We start from the raw sequence: 20,201 nt of genomic DNA, 5'->3' as shown, positions 1-20,201 counted from the left end.
GTGATATCCATAACGCAGTTGAATCATGTGATAATGGTGGTGAACCTTCTTGCAGACAAGATATTTGTACAGTGTCAGGTAAGTATTAATTATAAAATTGTAATTGAAAGATAACTTATACTTTTTCATTCCCCTACAATTTTGTTTGATATACAAATGTTGAGTATTTTTTTTAATATGGTATTATCAAGTTTTATGTACACTAGTTCAGCTATGTCACTCCTATACACAAACACGACTTACCATGTCCAAAATCATTTGCAGAGGTAGTACCTGACAAAGTAGTAGCAGAAATAGCATTTGAATCACACCTTGTCGTTGATGAAGAGCAAAATGTAGAACCTGTAATTGAGCAAGGGATGGACTACACTACATAGGTAAGTATTGAAGACGTTACAGACCCTAAGGCTCATCCAGTGCAACCACCCCCCTTGGTAGAAGAGCCATTTCCCCTAGTTAAAGCACGTGCCGTAGGTGTAAAATCTGAGTCTGCTCCAGGTTCAAGAAAGATAAAGAGGTGCCAAGAATTTGGTCAGTGGAAAATAACATGGACCCTTGCCTTGCCTCAGACGAGTTGAAAAGTTTGACTGACGCCGAGCAGATGTTGATTGCTAGACTGGCCCCAACTGTTCACGTTCATTTGCTGAAACATGGAGGTATTGCATCAAAGGGCCATTGTATCGCCTTTCCCAAGCTGTGCAGGAGCCTGCAACGATTCTACCCAGATTGCCTGCAGATGTGGACATTATCCGGGTGAGACGGAAAGGTAAGGAAGACACCCACAAAGACTTCAGAGTGAGACGAAGACGCGTGGAAAGTGCACTGTATTGGCTGCAGCAGAACAACCCAGTATATGCTGATGAAACCATTGACAGAGAGCGAACCGAGAGCTTGCCGTTGGATGGGGATCTGCCAGACATCCGAACTGTGGAGTTTGCTGAAGACGTTCATCACCAGGATGATCAAGGTCCAGCACCACAACAGTTAGACGCGGGAGAGACAGACATGGACGAGTCTACAGTTTCATGAATACTTCTTCCAGAGCCAGGTGTTAATGTGGCTGAGATGATCCAGTCTGCAGTAGATGGGTTGATTGCTGAAGAGAACGAAGACGGAAGAGACCAGGCTTAAAATGAACATCAGAGGAATAGTGCCCTGAGACCGGTGATTCGTGGCCATCAACTGATGAGACCCCAGCGTCCGAGTTTACAACACCATATTTTTTCACCATGGCCTTCCCGTGCTTGTTCCCTACAGGTAAGGGTGATTTCCACATTAATAGACCTAGAACGGCAACACATCTCCATGAGTGGGCTGATCACCTGTTATGGTTTCAGGATGGAAGATTCGCCAAGCATAAGGTATGGAAATTTGTAGTGCATAACATGATAATGAGAAAGCGAGCGCTGGAACAGAGCAGGTACTTTGTTGACCAGCAACTAGGTGACCCCTTAATGACAGTTGTTGACTTACAAGAGCGCATGGCGAGAGGAGACAATACAATTGCCAACAAGCTGATGTACTTTGGGGCAAGCCTCAGAGGTAAGTCACAGTATTGGGACCAGAGACGCCATCAGCTGAGGGCAATGGTGCAGTTTATGGTGAATGAGGGGCATGGTCTCCCGTCTTTGTTCATGACCGGTAGTTGTGCTGAGTTCTATTTCCCTCCACTGAGACGACTTCTTGAGCAGTACGTCCTAGATAGAACAGGGGAGGAGGTTAACCTGCTGGAAGACAACAATGCGCGTTTCAAAGCTGTACAGGAGAATACCCATGTAGTGGTAAGTTACTTTGACATGCGTACCCTATCATGACAAAGTTGTGAAGCCTGTGTTTGGAGTTAGTGATTATTGGTACAGGTATGAGTTTGCAAAGTCTAGAGGACAGATTCACTGGCATCAGTTAAGCTGGTGATCGAAGAGATCGAACATAAGAGGTGATCGTCAGCCGCATAAACCTCTTAACCAGGCCGAGGTTGAGGAATGTCAAAAGCCTGAGAAAGTTCGCAGGCTGAATGGATGGGTAGAGCACACCTTTGCAATGTCTGCGTCACACCCAGGAGGTACGTCAAAATAGTCTGCTGTACTGCAAAAAAATAATGTAAAATCCTTTTCTCTTTACTTCAAAATATAAAAATATGCGTTTTGAAACACATACCACATATCTATTCTTAGATTAATGTTGCTGCAACCTCTTTAAGAGCATCGACATGGTAGGTGATCAGTTGTTTAAGGAACGGACCATTAGATATTTGAGGAAAAGGTGGTGGGCAACTAATAAAACATGTGCACGGAATTGACCTGCACAGGGAAAGGCCCACCCCCCCCCCCCTCCCCAGCACACATAACAATTCCATTCACCATTTCACTTCTTCAAATATCTAATAGTCCCTGGCTTGCATCACTATTAATGCCCATTTTATTACTCACATTTCATACTAGGTAAAGATGAAGAGGGGGAGCCACGGAAAGAGTTTTGGCCCCCACCTGAGGGAACAGCACAAGTGGCAACAGGTGAGAAGGATCCATTAGTAAGTATGCTCATGGATTTGGCCGCTACGCAAGATGCAATACTTCAGGACTACCTGCAGCTTGTGAACCGAGTAGGACTTCACACTTGTTCTGACTATTGTCTCCATACGCCACGACACCCCGAGTCTGGGATGCAACCAGGGGAACGGGCTTGCCGCATGGAATTTGGGTCGGAATACAACCGCGGGAAAAAGGGAAGAACCAGACATTGTTACAGACCGTAATGGTGCTGACCGTCTTGAGATGGCAAGAGAGCACCCTAGGGCTGTGCAGCATTCAAGGTATAATTTGCAGTCATTGTGGGCAAACTGTGACATGAGCGTGATATTGTCAAACTCACCCCCTGATAACCTAAGTACAGATGCTATAGTCGACTATGTCTGTGCCTACGCGTGTAAAGGTAATGAGCCAACAGGTGCAACAGAGGATATGTTCAAAGACATGGTAAATGCTGTTGACTCTGCAGACGACGTCTCAGGTAGGTCAATTTGTGCACGAATGCTGATGAAAACAGTTGGCAGGAGGGACGTCAGTGGACCAGAGGCTTTATTCGAACTAAGAGGATTGGCTCTGAGGCGATGCAGTCGACAGTTTTCGTATATCTCAATAAAGGGTTCTCGACGTATGGAGAAGAATGGAGATACTGCCACCTCAAGCTCTTCACTTGACAGGTATCTTGTGAGAGCGCGTGAAGAGTTTTGCTAGTGGTATCGATTCGCCGCCAAGAATGGTAAAGTCACAGTGGTAAGTGGAGGATCCACGTATGCAACATTGCCACTTCAAGAGGACTTTAGCAGAACGATGATGTTGCTACGTTGGCCCAACTGGTTCAGTCTGGACGAATTGAAGTCTGAGGATGAGACTTTGAAGGATGCATTCGAGAGGTTTGTATTCACCGATCAATGTCCTATGTTTGTCAAGGGCATGGTAGCAAAGGCTTCACCGCAAGCAGAAGGGTCTACAGAGGGACCGTACGAGGACTCAGAAGATGAGAATGAACCGGCAGTTGAACAGCCAGATTGGGTTGAAGTATATGCCGGGCCGAACCAGATGTACGAAGGAGTTGAAGAATTCCAGTATGACGACGGCGGAGAGGACTTTGACTGGAGCAGATGAACAGTAGCAGTGCCAGAGGACGTTCACCCAAAGGCCTGGCTTCAGGACAAGATAGAAGAAGAAGCTTCTGCTGTAGATAGTGAGCTGACACTACCAGACGTCCCGCCGCTTACTCTCAACAAGCAACATAGGTCTATTGTAAGTTTGATTTTAGTAACGCTACAGAAGTACTTACAACAAGCAGAAGATTACGTGCCTTTGAGGCTTGTTGTATCTGGAACTGGCGGCACAGGTAAGTCGTACATGATCAAGTGCATTCAACGTCTTGTGCTTCAGCTGTTTGGTAAGTAGGTGGTGACGCCTACTGGAAATGCTGCGTTCTTGGTGCAGGGGACCACAGTTTTCTCTCATTGCCAACTGGTGGGAGATCGTGTCGTGAGCTGGCCGTCTAGTCAGGTAATGTACTGAGGAAGTTACAAGAAAAGTGCCGGAACTTGGTCGTTCTTATTGGTGATGAGCGCTCTATGATTGGGCGCACCACTCTTGGCTGGATGGAACAGCACATGAGGTATGGGATGAACAACGGTACAACATCACAAGAGCCCTGGGGGGTATTCCTGCTGTGGTCCTTATGGGAGATGACGTGCAGCTTACATACCTGACTCACGTAGTGCCCCATCCAATCATGGCCGCTTAGTATGGACTAGCTTTGATGCTGCAGGTGAATTGACACAGATCATAAGGCAAGCAGAGTCTGAGCGACAGTTGCGTGATGTCCTCATGTCAATGCGTACATATTCGACTACAGCAGAACAGGCAGAACTCATGGAGAGGGTCTGCTTCGCAGAATGGATGAGGAAGGCCTTTTTGTGTTTCCTTTTTTTTGTCTTTCTTATTCTTTTTATTTTTTTTACATTTTTTACTTTTCTTTTACATTACATCACAAGTACAAGGGAATTTACAAATACGTATAACACATCACACTACACACAAACACGCGAAGGAGGCAGACATGCTGCTTGAGGGGAAAAAACTTATTTCAAAAACATTTTCCACTTTCCGTTGAACTGCTTCTCTTTGTGATTTTTCCTAGCTATACCGCTCTCAATATTTAACTTGTCATTAAAAAGAGAAAGAAAATCTTCAAAAGAAGGAGCCAATTTGTTTGAAACATTTCTAAAAATACTATATTTTGCAATGATTATTGCGTGATTTACTCCTTAAACCTTTTTTCCTTTGGCTTATACCCATACAAAATTTCTCTAGGTGAAAGAAGAATCTCCAAACTAGACTTATCCTTGAACCATTTCAAGAAATGAGATTCAATAGCCGTTCGGCATTTGGCAAAGATATGTTCTAGATTGTGCAGTTCATTGCAGAACTGGCAGTTTGGTGATTCAGAAAGATTCATTTTGAATAAAAGAGAATTAGAGGGTAAAATATTGTGCACTATCTTGTACTGAAACACATTTAGAAAGGTTTCAGATGTGACTTTAAATGGTAAAGTATAAACATCTTCTAATTCGGTCAAAGGAACTCCAGAGTCTAATATTCGTTTTTCAGCGGCTGCTGTCACAAGTAATTTTCGGTGTGCGGCGCATGTTAAGGTACCTAGTTCCAGGAGTGCCTTTTGATTAAAAGCTTTAACCTCATCCATTGGTTGCTCGTCATCTGCCATCGCTGCTTTGTTGACGTAATGGGAAACAGCATTATACACTCCCATGATTGTAAGAAAATTGCAATCTAAATTGCAATTTGAAATTCTGAGATAGGAATCATTTCTCCTCTAGCAGAATAGAGATCGTGAATATATGTTATGCCTGCCTGATGTCATTTCCTATAGTACACAGTTTTGCCTCCTATCTTAATATTTTTATTATTCCATATTTTGTCATTATACCATCTTCGGGATGGAAAGTGGGAATGTGGGAAACAAGAAAGCGCAACCAAGAGCTTTAATCGGATGCCTAGGCCAATTCACAGCCAATGAAGTCTCGGGCTTCTCTTTATCGCGACCAAGCCATAGTGCGTCAGTTTTGGATTTATTAATCTCTAAACCGGACACTTATTCAACAGTTCGAATAATTTCTCGCCGGAGCATACAGACAGTCAAATCGTCTGCGTATATAGAATATTTAATCTCATTTTTGTTGACATTAATTCCTTTAATATTAGGGTCGTGCTGTATTGCGCAAACAAGTAACTCAATGGCTACTGCAAAAAAAATTCCTGATACCGGGCAACCTTGTCTGACACCATTGTACAGGAAAAAACTGGGACGCAATCCCATTATTTATAATACAACTTGATGTCTGGTTGTAAAATACCGAAAACCACTTAACAACATCAGGGCCAAAGTTCATCGCCTCTAAAGCTTTGCGAAAAAATGACCACTCAACGCTATCAAATTCTTTTTTTAAATCGATAAAAAGCGCAATTCCTGAAAGCTTTTGTTGATCAGTATAATAAAGGATATCATTGATTAATCGAGTATTTTCGCCAATAAATCTGACTTCAATATAACCCGTTTGGTTTGGTCAAATAATAGCAGGGAGCACCTTTTTTATTCTTTGTGCTATAGCAGCGGTCGCTATTTTATAATCGGTGTTTAGTAGTGTTACCGGTCGTCAATTCTCTAATTTTTTCTTGTTCTTATCTTTCTTTGGAATGAGAGATATGACGCCTCTTCCCTGTTCGACGGACATTTTGCCTGTTCGAAATGCATGATTAAAACTTTTTACAAGGGGAGAATTAATTTGATCCCAAAAAAATCGGTAAAATTCATACGACAAGCCATCAGACCCAGGTGTTTTATCATTTTGGGTGTTTTTAAAAACTTCAAGACATTCTTCCGGAAAAAGTAAACCTTTGCAGCTCTCGGCCTGTAGTCTCTCTAGTTTTCTCATTGGTGTGAAAAATATACAAATCGTCTGGCAAGTTGGACTTGTCTAGGGACGATCTGTACAGAGTTTCATAAAAGTTTTTTTCCGCTTCTAAAATTCCCTTTTCCTCAGAAACAATTGTGCCATCGTTCAAATCTATAGTTTGTATCTATTTACTAGTGTAGTTTTTCTTTTGTAAGTTTAAAAAAAATTCGAGTTTTTTCCCCCTCATACCAACGACTTTTACTGCGTGTGATACATCCTCTTGCTTTCTCTTCTAAGATATTATCTATTTTTTGTTTCTGAGCATAATATTTAGAGGCGTTTTCCTGTGTTGGATCTTGTTCAGCTATTCTTTGTAAACTATTTACGTTTCTTAAGAGATCTAACTCTTTGTTTCTGCAGTCTTTCCTTTTGCGTTTGCTCTACTGTATACATAAAGATCTTATTTCCATTTTCAACATTTCCCACTGTAGTCCTTTATCATAGTGAAGTTCGGTGTATTTTTGCTTAAAAACCGGGATCTTCTCTCGCATCTTTTCAACAAAGGATTCATCTTTTTACAACGCGTTGTTAAACTTCCAAAATCCAGGGCCTCGTTTCTTTGCGGGGTCCCTTCCGAGACTCAAACAAATAGCAGAATTATCCGGAGATGGGGCATCAATAATTTTACACTCTCTAACCTCATTTAAAAGTGATTCTGATATTTGCCGGTAGTCAATACGAATTTGCCGTGTAAATGATTTGTTTCTCCAAGTATACGTTGCTTCGTCGGGATGTATATGAAGTGTTCGTTTGTGTGGAGACTACAAAGTTACGGTGAATCCAGTTTTGGACGTCGACCAATACCCTCTGCCTAACCCTCAAGATTTGCTCAGTGCTCTGGCAGGTGGTACCAAGTTTTCTAAACTTGACCTCAAGCATGCATATCAGCAACTGCCTCTTGGTGAGGAGTCCAAGAAGTTCCTCACTGTCAACACCTGTAAAGGGCTCTATCAGTATAATCGGTTGCCTTTTGGTGTCGCAAGCGCACCTGCTGTATTTCAATCTACTATTGACACCATTCTCAAGGGCATTGATGGTGTTGTTTACTATATCGACGATATTTTGATCACTGGAAGGAGTGACCAGGAACACAAAGCAAGATTAGAGGCGGTGCTGGAAAGACTTGAGAAATACGGAATTTCTCTCAAGTTGTCGAAATGCAGTTTCCTGGAGGACAGGGTCGGTTTTCTCGGTCATGTCATTGATGCCGAGGGTGTCCACCCTTCACCAGAGAAAGTTCGGGCTGTTGTGGAGGCTCCTGCGCCAACTAATGTTACCGAGTTGAGATGGTCTCCGATAACGGTCCACCGTTCATTTCTAGTGAGCTGGACATGTTTATGAAAAGTAATGGAATACGGCATACACGGGTCCCTCGCTATCATCCCGCTTCTAACGGGGAGGCGGAGAGATATGTTCAAACTCTCAAGCAGGCGTTACTTACCAGCAAGTTTGATCAGGGGAAATCGCTACAGCAACGGCTGTCAAGTTTTCTGTTTTCGTACAGGAACACGCCCCATACGGTTACTGGGCAGACACCTGCTGAGTTGTTCTTGAAGCGTAAGCCTCGCACACGTTTGGCATTGCTTCAGCCCAATCTGGCCCAGCATGTTGAGGAGCGTCAGATGAAGGAAAAGCAACAGCATGATGGTGGCCGAACAAAAACTCGTGAGTTTCTTCCAGGGGACATTGTTTTAGTTCGTAACTTCAGAGGAAAACACAAGTGGGATAAAGGAACAGTGATCTTGAGAATCGGTCCCCTAGCATACCAGATACGTATTGGAGGACGAATGTGTCATGTACATGTTGATCACCTTCTAGCAGCTGGTGATGCGGAGCACACATCCCCACCAACTACAGCTACAGCTATGACTGGGAGTGGCTTTGTTTTGCCCTCTACTCCAGTAGTGTCCTCTAAACCCATTCTTCCTGAGCCTGAGGTTACCCCTCTACCTGAAGTCTCACCTAAATCTTCAGAGACTGTTGTTCCTACATGTACAACTGAGTCACCACCTGACGTGGCATCTACACCTGTGAGGCGTTACCCAAGGCGTACCCCTAAACCTGTAGTACGTCTGGACTTGTAAAGAGACTATTAGATGTATTTAGCTCTCTAGTCATTGACATACTACCTATCTTTTCTTTCTTCATAGAATAAATAAAAAGATTGAGTAATTTTTTTCTAATTTGACAACACTTTTCTATCTTTTCCTTTTTCATAGAACTCCTTATTAAAATAATTGTATAATTCATCGGAATGTAAGAGTCATCTAAATTCTTAGTAATTAGCTGGACAACTTTTAATGTTGTTTCGGAGTGGCGATGTTACCCTAATAATAACAATGCTTTGACAAATTCTGGTTATCAGTTTTGCTCAATAAACCTTTTAAGATGTGCATTTAAGTTTAAAAGCAAAACATACAGTATCATTCAGCCCTGCAGACAGATTAGCTCATTAGAGATACAGTTTATAAGGCCTATTTCACAGATCATGCAATGTTCATTTACCAACCATATCCTATAGCAGCGAGAGAGAAATTGACACAATTTTACGGATTTTACTGCAGCCATTTATACCCTCCAAGAGTCGTATTATTCATACTGAAATCCCCTTTCTTCCAGGATGTACTGACGACAGGCAAGCTTCTACACAGAGTGGTATGCTTTTATCACACCAAGACTCTTTGGGTAAGTAAAGTGATTTTAATAATTGTGAAAGAATTATAGATATCCTGGTGGCGTAATCTCACATGTTTTGTATGTATATACGTCCCCACAGATTGCTGAGAAGTAAAATCAAATTTTCATTGACATATACAAATCTTAATATATTATATATATATTTTTATGTCTTAATAAAACTCATATCATACATTTTGTAAATTTATCAGCTGAAAACATCGTCTACTGTTCACTACTCAGGGTAGCTCCCCTCCACTTTTTTCTTTTATGTGCCAGAGAAAAACAAGGTTTTTGTTGTTTCGTATCTATTTAAGATCAAGCATGCAGCAGTACATCTACACACTTTGTCCCAGTATGCATAGGGGATACTGCTGGTAAGTAAAAACACCCACAAATCCTGATAAACTTTATTGCATTCCATACTTTTTGGAGATGACTTTGAAATTTATAACATTTGTTCAGATTGTTATTGTATTGATTTTAAGGTACACCTATCAAAGGTAACCATTACTTATTTGTATACGTTATGAAATTTGACTTAAAAGTTAATCTCTTTTTTGTTTGTGTGATTCAAAACATGCTTATTTTTCCTAAACAGTTCTAAGGCCAGTACCAGCTGGACCAAGCCAGGAAAACGCTGTTGGACCTGAAGAAGGTGCAACGGTACAAGCTGTTGAGACAACTCATGAATCAGCTGTTGTGCCTGCCCTGGAAACAGCTGGGGAGTCAGCTTCTGAACCAGCTGCAGAGCTAGTTGTTGAGTTTGTTCCTGAACAAGGTGTAGAACCTACACAAACACCAACTAATGCACCAGAACAAGTTGAAGAGCCACTTGACCTTGTTAATAGAGCACGTGCAGTAGGTGTTGATTATGAGTATGTGACACAAGGGATTTATGAGACTGCAGATGAGCGTCAAAACAGGCATCGACGTATTGCACGCAAGGTGCCAAGGGAGGAACGCAGGCTCAGAGAGGTCATAGGAGACCTACCCCCTCCCCCGCCTGCAGGTTCAACAGAGCAAGAAGAGAGAGCATACTGTGCTATACGTAAATTTGAGCTCGAACAGCTATCATACACCCTTACTTACTGCCAGGTCTGCAAAGAAAGACGACCTCAGGGGAAGACAAGCAGACCTTTAGATGTGTGCCAAAGGTGTAAGAGGGATAAAAATGTTCCCAAGATGTGGTCTGCCGAGAACCACATGGATCCTGGTGTACTGCCTGAACAGCTCCAAGGAATGACAGATGCCGAATAAATGCTGATTGCCAGACTAGCTCCCACCGTCCATGTGCATCTGCTGAAACATGGTGGGGTTGCAGCAAAGGGACATTGTATAGCTTTTTCTCAAGCTGTACATGAGCCAGCAACAATACTCCCTAGACTGCCTTCAGAAGTTGACATTATCTGCGTGAGAAGACAAGGCAGGGATGATACACACAAAGACTTCAGGGTAAGAAGAAGACGTGTGGAGAATGCACTTTACTGGCTGCAGCAGAACAACCTGCTTATTCTGCTTATTCTGATGTCACCATTGATGTGGAGCGCATTGAGAATCTTCCCCTAGATGGCGATCTCCCAGACATCAGGACTGTTGAGTTTGCAGGTGATGTTCAGCGTGAGGATGATCAAGGTCCTGCCCCACAGCAGATAAACCCTGGAGAGACAGACGATGCAGATGATTCTACAGTCTCCGGGATACTTCTTCCTGAACCAGGAGTAAATGTAAGGGACCAGATTCAGTCGGCAGTAGAGAGGCTGATCAGTGAAGAAGGCAATGATAATCATGCTGGAGGTGAAGTAAACAATGAGGGTGAAGAGGCCCACCGACAGGACAACAATGCTCTAAGGAATGGTGCCCAGCGACCTGTCATTCCGTGGCCATCAACTGATGAGACCCCAGCATCAGAGTTCTCCACACCATATTTCTTCACCATGGCCTTCCCCTGCTTATTCCCATATGGACTTGGTGACTTCCATATAAATAGACCAAGGACAGCCCCCCATCTCCATGAGTGGGCTGAGCATCTGGAGTGGTACCAGGATGGAAGGTTTATCAAGCACAAGGTATAACTTCCTTAGTTTTCAGTAAAGATACTTTTTTCCCAGTAGAGGGGCAAGTATATTTGACTTTTTTTATGGGGAGTCCCCGAAAGATTTTTACCCATCATTATATATATATAAGTACATTTTATCATATTGCATATTTTTTTAAAAGGTGTGGAAGTTCGTGGTCCATAACATGATCATGAGGAAGCGAGCGCTGGAACAGAGTGGATACTATGTTGACCAGCAGCTAGGTGATCCCCACATGACTGTGGCTGACTTGCAAGAGCGCATGGCAAGAGGAGACACCACCATCGCCAACAAGCTCTTGTACTTTGGTGCAAGCCTCAGAGGGACTTCACAGTATTGGGACCAGCGGCGTCGAGAACTCAGAGCAATGGTGCAGTGTTTGGTCAACGAGAAACGTGGGCTTCATGACTGGTAGCTGTGCAGAGTTCTACTGGCCTCCGCTACGACGACTGTTAGAGCAGTATATCCTTGAGACAACTGGGGAGACGGTAAACTTGCTTGAAGACAGCAATGCCCGTTACAAGGCAGTTCAAGAGAATACCCATCTGGTTGTGAGTTACTTTGATATGCGCACTCGGACATATCATGAGAATGTTGTAAACCTGTGTTCGGAGTAAGTGACTATTGGTACAGGTACGAGTTTGCAAAGTCACGTGGACAAATCCACTGGCATCAGTTGAGCTGGAGAGAAGATCGCCAGCCCCATGAGCTCCTTCACCAAGCTGTACAAGAGGAGTGCCCGAAACCAGAGAAAGTGCGCAGGCTGAATGAGTGGGTGAAGGATAACTTCGACACCCAGCCGGTAAGAATATCATTTTATTAGCCTGATGTCATTGTGATACTTCATGTGTTTCTGAAAGCCTAAATCCCTGCTCCATTCTCGCTACCTCCATATATATGATACCAGGGTCCATGTGTTAATAGAAGACACACACAAGCTTGGCGTCAGCATGAACGTGCGCGCTCACCAAAACTAGATTGAATGTTTAGCTGGGGCATTAGAGGACAGACGCAGGCAAAAATCATTTTTTAGATATCTATTTGTTATAAAATATGTAATCTAAACTTTGATTCTTTTTTAGATGGGAAAATTTAAAATTTGCCTCTACTTTTAGGTAAAGACCAGGATGGGGAATCAAAAAAGGAGTTGTGGCTCCCACCAGAAGGAACTGCTGAGCCGGTTCCTGAGGACAGTGATCCTTTGGTTAGGATGCTGCTAGACTTGGATGCTACGCAGGAGGCTATGCTTGAAGACCATCCTTTTGAACCGTGTAGGGCTTCACGCCTGCTCAGACTATTGTCTTCATACACCTCGCCATGATGAGCCTGGTATTCAACCTGGAGAGCGTGTCTGCCGTATGGAGTTTGGCTCAGAATATCACCGTGGTAAACCAAAAAGAGAAGAACCGGACATTGTTGCAGACCACAACGGGGCCGATCGTCTAGAGATGGCAAGAGATCACCCAAGAGTTGTACAGCACTCAAGGTATAACCTGCAGTCCTGGAGAGCAAACTGCGACTTGAGTGTGATACTGTCAAACTCACCGCCTGACAACCCAAGCACTGATGACATCATAGCCATAGTAGACTATCTTTGTGCCTATGCATGCCAACAGGAGCAACTGAAGACCTCTTTAAGGACATGGTAAATGCAGTTGATTCTGCAGATGAAGTGTCTGGTAGATCTGTTTGTGCACGAATGCTAATGAGAACTGTTGGTAGGAGAGATGTAAGTGGACCAGAGGCCTCGTTTGAACTCAGTAGACTTCCTCTTTGGCGATCCACTCGTCAGTTCTCATATCTGTCCATGAAGGGTTCCCGCCGTCCTGAAAGAAATGGGGACACAGCTACATCCAGCACAGCATTAGACAAGTACCTAGCAAGACCACGTGATGAAGTGTGCTCCTGGTACAAGTTTGCATGCAAGAATGGAAAAGTCCCAGTCGTTAGTGGTGGCTCCACCTATGCTACATAGCCGCTCCAGGAGGACTTTTGTAGAACCATGATGCTACTTCACTGGCCAAACTGGTTCAGCCTAGATGAGCCACTGTTTGTGGCTTTGTCAAGAGCAAAGTCAGCTGGAGGCGACAATGCTGACCCTGATTTCGCCTTCCACGAGGGTGTTCTGGTAAATGAGGATAGATTCCGTGCAGTGGATTCTCGTACAACCAGGGCACGTACATTTGAGATGGAGCGACTTCACCGGCTTTCTGAGCAGTGCCAGCAACGCCATGAGTTTGCACCTGCATACCGCAGGGACACCTTCATGGAGCTCTTGCAGTGGGCAGATGAATACAACCACGACGAGTGATGCTGTGAGATAATCATCAATCGAGTTGCTCTCAGGTTTATCTTGGTATGAGTAATGAGATGTGAGTAGAAGTCTCACAATCTAAATGGACCTGTCTGACAGGTCCCTTCCATGCCATCTTTCCATTGCTTGCCTGGACGAATTGCCCTCGAAGGCCTACATTAGCTGGGCTACGGAAAATGCTGGAGTAACAGTGCTCATGTTGGTCAGGCCTAAAAGCCTGGAGCGATTTGTTACAGTGCTTATGTTGGTCAGGCCTAAAAGCCTGGAGCACTAAACCAGCTGGCTAGTTAGGCAGATAGCAATGTTGTGGCAAACACGTCCGTCAGGATTGCTGCCCAGTGATGACCCGGCATGGGGGTCAGGTATACACTGATGCTAGCAAAATGGGAAACGTTGCTCTGAATAGTCACCTCATGACATTCTGGGCAAGGGCTGGTGCAATGGTGACTGGATTACTGCTCAAGGCTGGCAAGGCTGACAGTGGTTAATTATTGCTGGGTCTCAGTGTTCCTGGAAAGGGAGTACTGGCTGGCTGGTTAATGAGCCGATAGTAATCGTTGATACAGTTACTTGCACAGTGTTGGCTCATCGTAGCTAATGGCCCTGTTGTACACCACCTTTGTCGTCCAAGTTGGGCAAAGCTAGCGTTTGAATAGTAATCGCTGTATTACTTGGCAGTGGCATGGTCTATAGGCCATTTAGTACTGCAGCTAGCGAGCTGGCATGTTGATCAGCAGTGATAACCACTGCTGGCCAGCGAAAGGTGGGATAAGAGACCAATCCATTTTCCTCTTTTCTCTTGAATTGTTTTCATTAGACATAACTACAAGTGCTTTACTAAGCAAAGAGATGCAACGCTACCATCAACAGGGTATTTATTGTGCCCATAAAACATGAAATATACTAGTATAATTCAATTTCTTTTTTATGAATAATCCATCAAATTATAATAAATAACAATTAAGCTTTCTTTATTCTAAACTGCTCCTACTGTGGATTGGTCTGTTGCCTGTAAAAGGCAAGGCTGGTTGTTGATGCAGTGTCGACTCAACGTTGTGGTCAATACACTGTGACCAGCAATTGGGATCCAGGCAAGTATGTACTTTGTACATGAAACTTTTCCTCTTTTTCTTCTTCAACATTTGCTAGAATTGATACATCCCCAATCAATTGTAAATAATCACGAGTTATTATAGAGCATGAAAAGTGTACCACATGAAGAATCATTGCACATAACCAATCCAAAGCAGCAGCTGCAAGTACAGCAAAGTTATAGAAACTGGCAAGCAACAAGCAAGCTGAAAGAAATATTCAAACATCTCCTTTTATATAGAGTGCCCGAGCAAAACACACTAACAGGTGATGGCAGATGGTCTTTAGCATTGTTCTTTATGGTAATGTGAATGTATAACCTTTTCACACAATGCACAGGTACTATTGTGTGCATGGGATATTGGTGATGTACAGTATTAGCTGTATATACACAAATGAAACGTTAAGTGTTTGATTGAACATTTGGTAAGCGTTTGTTATATAATACTGAAACCCTAATATCACTGGATGTGTAACATATTCTATTTCTTTTCTATGAGAAATTATGTGCTACGTACACAAAAAGACATTTTGGAGCATTATGTGCCATCTAGCCTACTGCTACAGTATAACAATAAGGAAGAGGTAAAGTAACTCTGATTATGGTTTGCATCTTAATATCAAACACTATGCTTTTCATCACTAACAATGCTGTAAGTTATCCTTAGAGATTTTGTGTGACCTCAATAAACTTCAACTAGCAAATATATAGCCACTGAACAAATTGCTAAAGGTTTTTACTTTTGTTGCAATAATACATCTTGGGTACATCTTACAGTATTTTGTGACTATTGACAAACAAAAATTACTGGAGTCCCTTGGCAGATAATAAGAATTATATTTACCCTTCCTCCAACTTGAAACAATTTTTAAGCTATCTTGGCTGCAATACTGTAACCCTAATACCATTAGTTAAAAGAGATAGAAAGAACATATAATGTCCCAAAGAAAGGGTTGTATTTCTGACAACCTCAACACAACACATTTTTTCGCAAGACTAGCTTTTCTGCTAGCTTACTCAGTAACATCTGGTAAGCAGTTAAGTGCAAGACATGGACATTGGCCAGTGACTGTGAATTATGAAAGAAAATAAGCTTTATATGACAGTCTTGGTGAACTCTATTCACTTTGAATGCTCCAAACGTTATTACTATAAAAGATGACTTAATGTTTCCAGGTGTCACTGGTCTTATTCATATGACTCAATTATGCACATGTTTCCCCCCTCAGTTCTCCAAGATGCTTCGCTGGTATAAATAAATTTGGTGGCTGATGCTCTGGCTGGCAATATTTCTTCAAAAAGCTCAAAGACTTGTCATTTCAGCAACTCTCATTGGATAACTTTTCTTGCTTTAACCGTAATTATGAGTTAAGGGCTCTAACCCTCGGAGCCTATGAATGCATTGCATTCGGTCGAGGAGTACGTTTTCAGTGTATTTTTCCCAGAAAGGGTTTTATCTCTGTTTTTTTTTTTCGTACCGGGCAATGTATCAGTATGATGTATTCCTTTTTTATATAAAAATGGGGAAACAATTATCTCTAAGCTAATAGAATTATTCAAAACGAGATTGATTAAAGAGATGCAATAAAATAACAGTTAGTCGATATTTTTCTCCTTTACTAGTATGTATTGGGGTCCTTCTGCTCATTTCATTATTCATTCATCACAAGAATAGCCATGGCAAACATTAGTCCACTATTTCAGAGAGCCTTTATCATTATACCACCTCAACACTACATTTCGTCAATATTTACTTTAAAAAAATCAAACAACTTAAAAGCTAGTTTAAGACCTTCACATACACAATTATGACACAAGTATGAATATGCTCGTCCACGCAGGCTCCGCTTTTAGGCAGTGCAAGACTACTGCATATCCCCATCAAAACAGTAGATAGATTGCGTGTAATGAATTTGGGCCGCCTGTGGTTGAGCGAATTGTAAATCCTAAAGGAGCATAGATGACTTTTTAGCGAGAGTCCCTCACCCAACAGGGAGTTAAACAAAAAGCAAACAACAATTACTGTGTATACATATTCAGCAATATAAAGAAAGATCGCTTTTACCTTGGTAAAATAAAGCTGGGATTCTTTAGACCGATACTAAAACTATCGTAACCTGGCCTTCCCAAAACACACAGGAAAACCAAGCGATCAATGTCAGTACTCCAAGGGATACCTGTGGTTTAAGCGGGAAAATCAAGAGGGGCGGCGCGCGCGAAAACAAAAACAAAAAATTAAATATTGCCCCTGCAGTTGTGTTACACCAAAACGTAAGTACACAACACTTAACCTGAACTCCTATTTACCTCAGTTTTTCTAGCTCGCTTAAAAGGCAAGAAATACCTTTTTTGTTCCTTTACTTTAATTTTACATTATCCACAGAATGTCGCAAAACGCACAGCCCGCCGGACCACCCCCATCGAGCGGCGGCAAACGAGAAGGTATCAATCACTTGCGCTCCTTTTAGGAACAAACCTTAGTATATTTGAAGAGAAAATGTTGGTAATTACTAAAAAAAGATTCAAACAGAGGACTGTCAAGCGATAAAAATTCGGAGTGTGTAGGTACAATACGGTACAATACCCAAATACTAGATACACGACAGGTTTTACTTTACAAGTTTCTTAGTTATTTAAGTTAAGCTTACTTAAGCTTGTACTTGAATATTAGCCAATGAGTCATATCATAATAATGGTGTGTTGATTAGTGCAGCGAACTCAAAACTATTATTATACTTAATGCTTGACAGAAAATAATCAGCAGAAAGGGAAAAGAAAAAGTAAGTACAAAAAATACTGAATACAATAGACCAAAACTGGAATTCGACTCTGCCAAATTTTCGTCTTTAATAAGACTTCTTTGGCGCAGACATTCATATCTTGAATTAAATGTTGTTTTTTTTATTTAAGCTTAACTTAACTTTAAGCTTATATGTCGCTTTTTGATTTACAGCATGTGAAAAGTGTAAAGGTCACGGCCATAAGGCTGAAAAATGTCCCACTGACGGGACAAGTAAGTATATGTAGAAAGAACTTGAAGTGTGAAAATGTAATGACAATTTAACAAGTGTTTAACATATTTATTTCATCAGATAATAATGTGCGCTGTTATAGGTGTCGGGGGCAGGGGCACAAAAAAAAACAATGCCCCACACGACCTAAAAGTAAGTATTGAAGAATCTCTGGTTTAGTTGATTTCTTTATCTTAATTTTAGAGTATTTCATAAAATATTCCAACAAATGTCATTGCAATACGCTTTAGCAGTGCTCACTGAGGATATGAAACAGACTGATAAGTTACTTGTAATAGTGATGGTCATTTCAGCCTAGAACTATACACCTATTTCAAGTAAGGTTGCATCAGAGAGTCCTTGTCTGGTAACATGCAAGGTTGTTGTGTGTCAATTACAGCATAAAATAAAAAAAACCATATTTACATGACCCATTGATTAATTAATTCTAGATGGTGTTTATTGGTGTATTTTAGGTGAACGTTTGGAAAATATATAATTTGATACTAATCTTTCATCCTTTTTTATAGAGAAGAACAACAACAAGAAGAAAAGAGGCAATGCAGCTGCAGGCGGTGGCAGTGGTGGGGCCAAGCAGTTTGTCTTCCACATATATTGATTTCCATATTTAGGGGAGTGCTTTTGGTGCCTCCTCTAAATATGAAAATTAATTGTTACGTGGTAGACAAACTGTTGTCTCTTTATTAATACATGTTTTGACATTTATTATTTTATATAATACACCTATTTCAAATGAGGTTGCAATACCAATGTCACAAACTGCAGTGCTTCAAAGATATCAAATGAGCCAACAAATAAGCATAGATCAAAGCCTACCCATGTTTCCTTTTGTGTGTCTTTTGAATGAACCAATCAGTGTTACCACACATTGATCCTCCAATGCAATACCTTGTTTGAAATAGGTGTATAATATATATTTCAAAAATATTGTAACCTGTTATATTTTATTATTTTTGATCTAAATAACCAATAGGTTCTCATGACAATACAATATTTTATTAGGTTGTGCATGATTTTTCATAGCCAAATTATCAATGATAAGACACAAGAATAATTTTATAACAGACCTATTTTAAAACAGTCCTCTATATCTCAGCTTTCGTTTGCCGTAAGGAAAGTCTATTTGTCACGATCCGTAAAGTTCGTCTCTATTACTTTGAGGCGTAGGGAAACTGAGACGACATCTGTTATTATTGCTTGATTACTTTTCATTATTCAAAACAACGTGTTAAATCATCTTAGCTCTCTTTTGCCATTAGGATTGTCTCTTTATTCGTGTTCATAGTAGTTTTATGATCATTGTTATTGTCACGCTTGTAGTATTATCAAAAACAGACTGAGTTAGACAGCGCATGTCGCCATGACAACAGAATAACAGCTCATCTATAAAAGCTGTGATTATTATTTAGGCTAATTTCAAACGAACCATGGATGAAATAGAACAACAAAGCCACAATAATTCTGAAAAAATTCTGTTTATTTTTGCAAGATGGCCACAATGGTGGATCGTGTTCGCAGCAGTTCTCGAAGGAACAAGTCATGTTTAATTCAGGCATGCGCCGCCAGTGAAGTTGTTGGCGATAAGAGAGGAAGAGCCAATAAAATTAGAGATGGCAGAAGGTTTCACGGAGGAAGAAAAATCAGAGTGCATGAGAATGCAGCAAGAACATTTAAACTGCGCACAGGCTGAGCGGAAAGCATGTTCAAGGGCTAAAGATGCATTAGGTAACAGAGAAAGTGAAAACCGTCGCGGGCCTTGTTCATGCTTTCTTTGTTTTGTTTATCAACCTCCGGAAATGATTTAAAATGTGGCTCTTCTTGAAACTTTAACTACTCATGCTAACCCTCTAATTGGACACCAGTCTGAATTCTGGGGGATCTAACTTTCATTTAATTTGCTCGAAAAACCAGCCTGCTGTCAATAAGCAGTATTTCTCGATTAGACAGTATTTCCCGATCAGACCTATCTCTAAATCCTTGCTTGATCATATTTTTGTTTCCAGCTCTGATTTTGTTATTGAATCTGGAACTGCTCCTCATTGTTTGAGTGATCACCTTCCCGTTTATGTTGCATGAAAATTTAGAGTCAGTCTAGACCGCCTGGTCATATAACATCTTGCTTACGCTCGCGGAAACATTTTTGTGTTGATGCCTTTTTGCATGACTTATCTTTAGCACCCTGAAGTACGTTAGTCATGTTCAATGAAGCAAACCTTGCACTTGAACAATTGTTCTCAATTGTCAAAAGCGTACTTAACCAACATGCGCCGCTAAAGGAACATCGGGGCAAGCGTAAGGCCTGGCTGGTTTATGAGTGAAATAAATAGCGCCATAAAATAGTGTTATCGCTTGCATTGTTATGCAATACAAACGCAATCGCCAGCCGCATTGGATGCTTAATGACACGCGCTCAATTCTGTTGTACATCTCATAAAGAAAAGTAAAAAGTCGTACTATAAAGCAATAAAAAATCTTGATAAACCTAAAATCTTGT

General features: G+C 41.5%; 1 protein-coding gene across 1 annotated transcript; it reads left to right on the top strand.

Moving 5' to 3' along the window:
• The first annotated feature begins 17,480 nt into the window (after positions 1 to 17,480).
• LOC116612880 lies at positions 17,481 to 20,195 on the top strand. The gene is made up of 4 exons (XM_048723074.1): positions 17,481 to 17,688; positions 17,768 to 17,839; positions 18,217 to 18,270; positions 19,197 to 20,195. Exons 1-4 carry the CDS (start codon positions 17,608 to 17,610, stop codon positions 19,395 to 19,397), a joined length of 408 nt encoding a protein of 135 aa, XP_048579031.1. The 5' UTR covers positions 17,481 to 17,607; the 3' UTR covers positions 19,398 to 20,195.
• The last annotated feature ends 6 nt before the right edge of the window (positions 20,196 to 20,201 follow it).

This window comes from Nematostella vectensis, chromosome 2, assembly GCF_932526225.1.
Source record: "Nematostella vectensis chromosome 2, jaNemVect1.1, whole genome shotgun sequence".
NCBI lineage: Eukaryota > Metazoa > Cnidaria > Anthozoa > Actiniaria > Edwardsiidae > Nematostella > Nematostella vectensis.
This window is presented reverse-complemented; position numbering and strand designations above follow the sequence as displayed.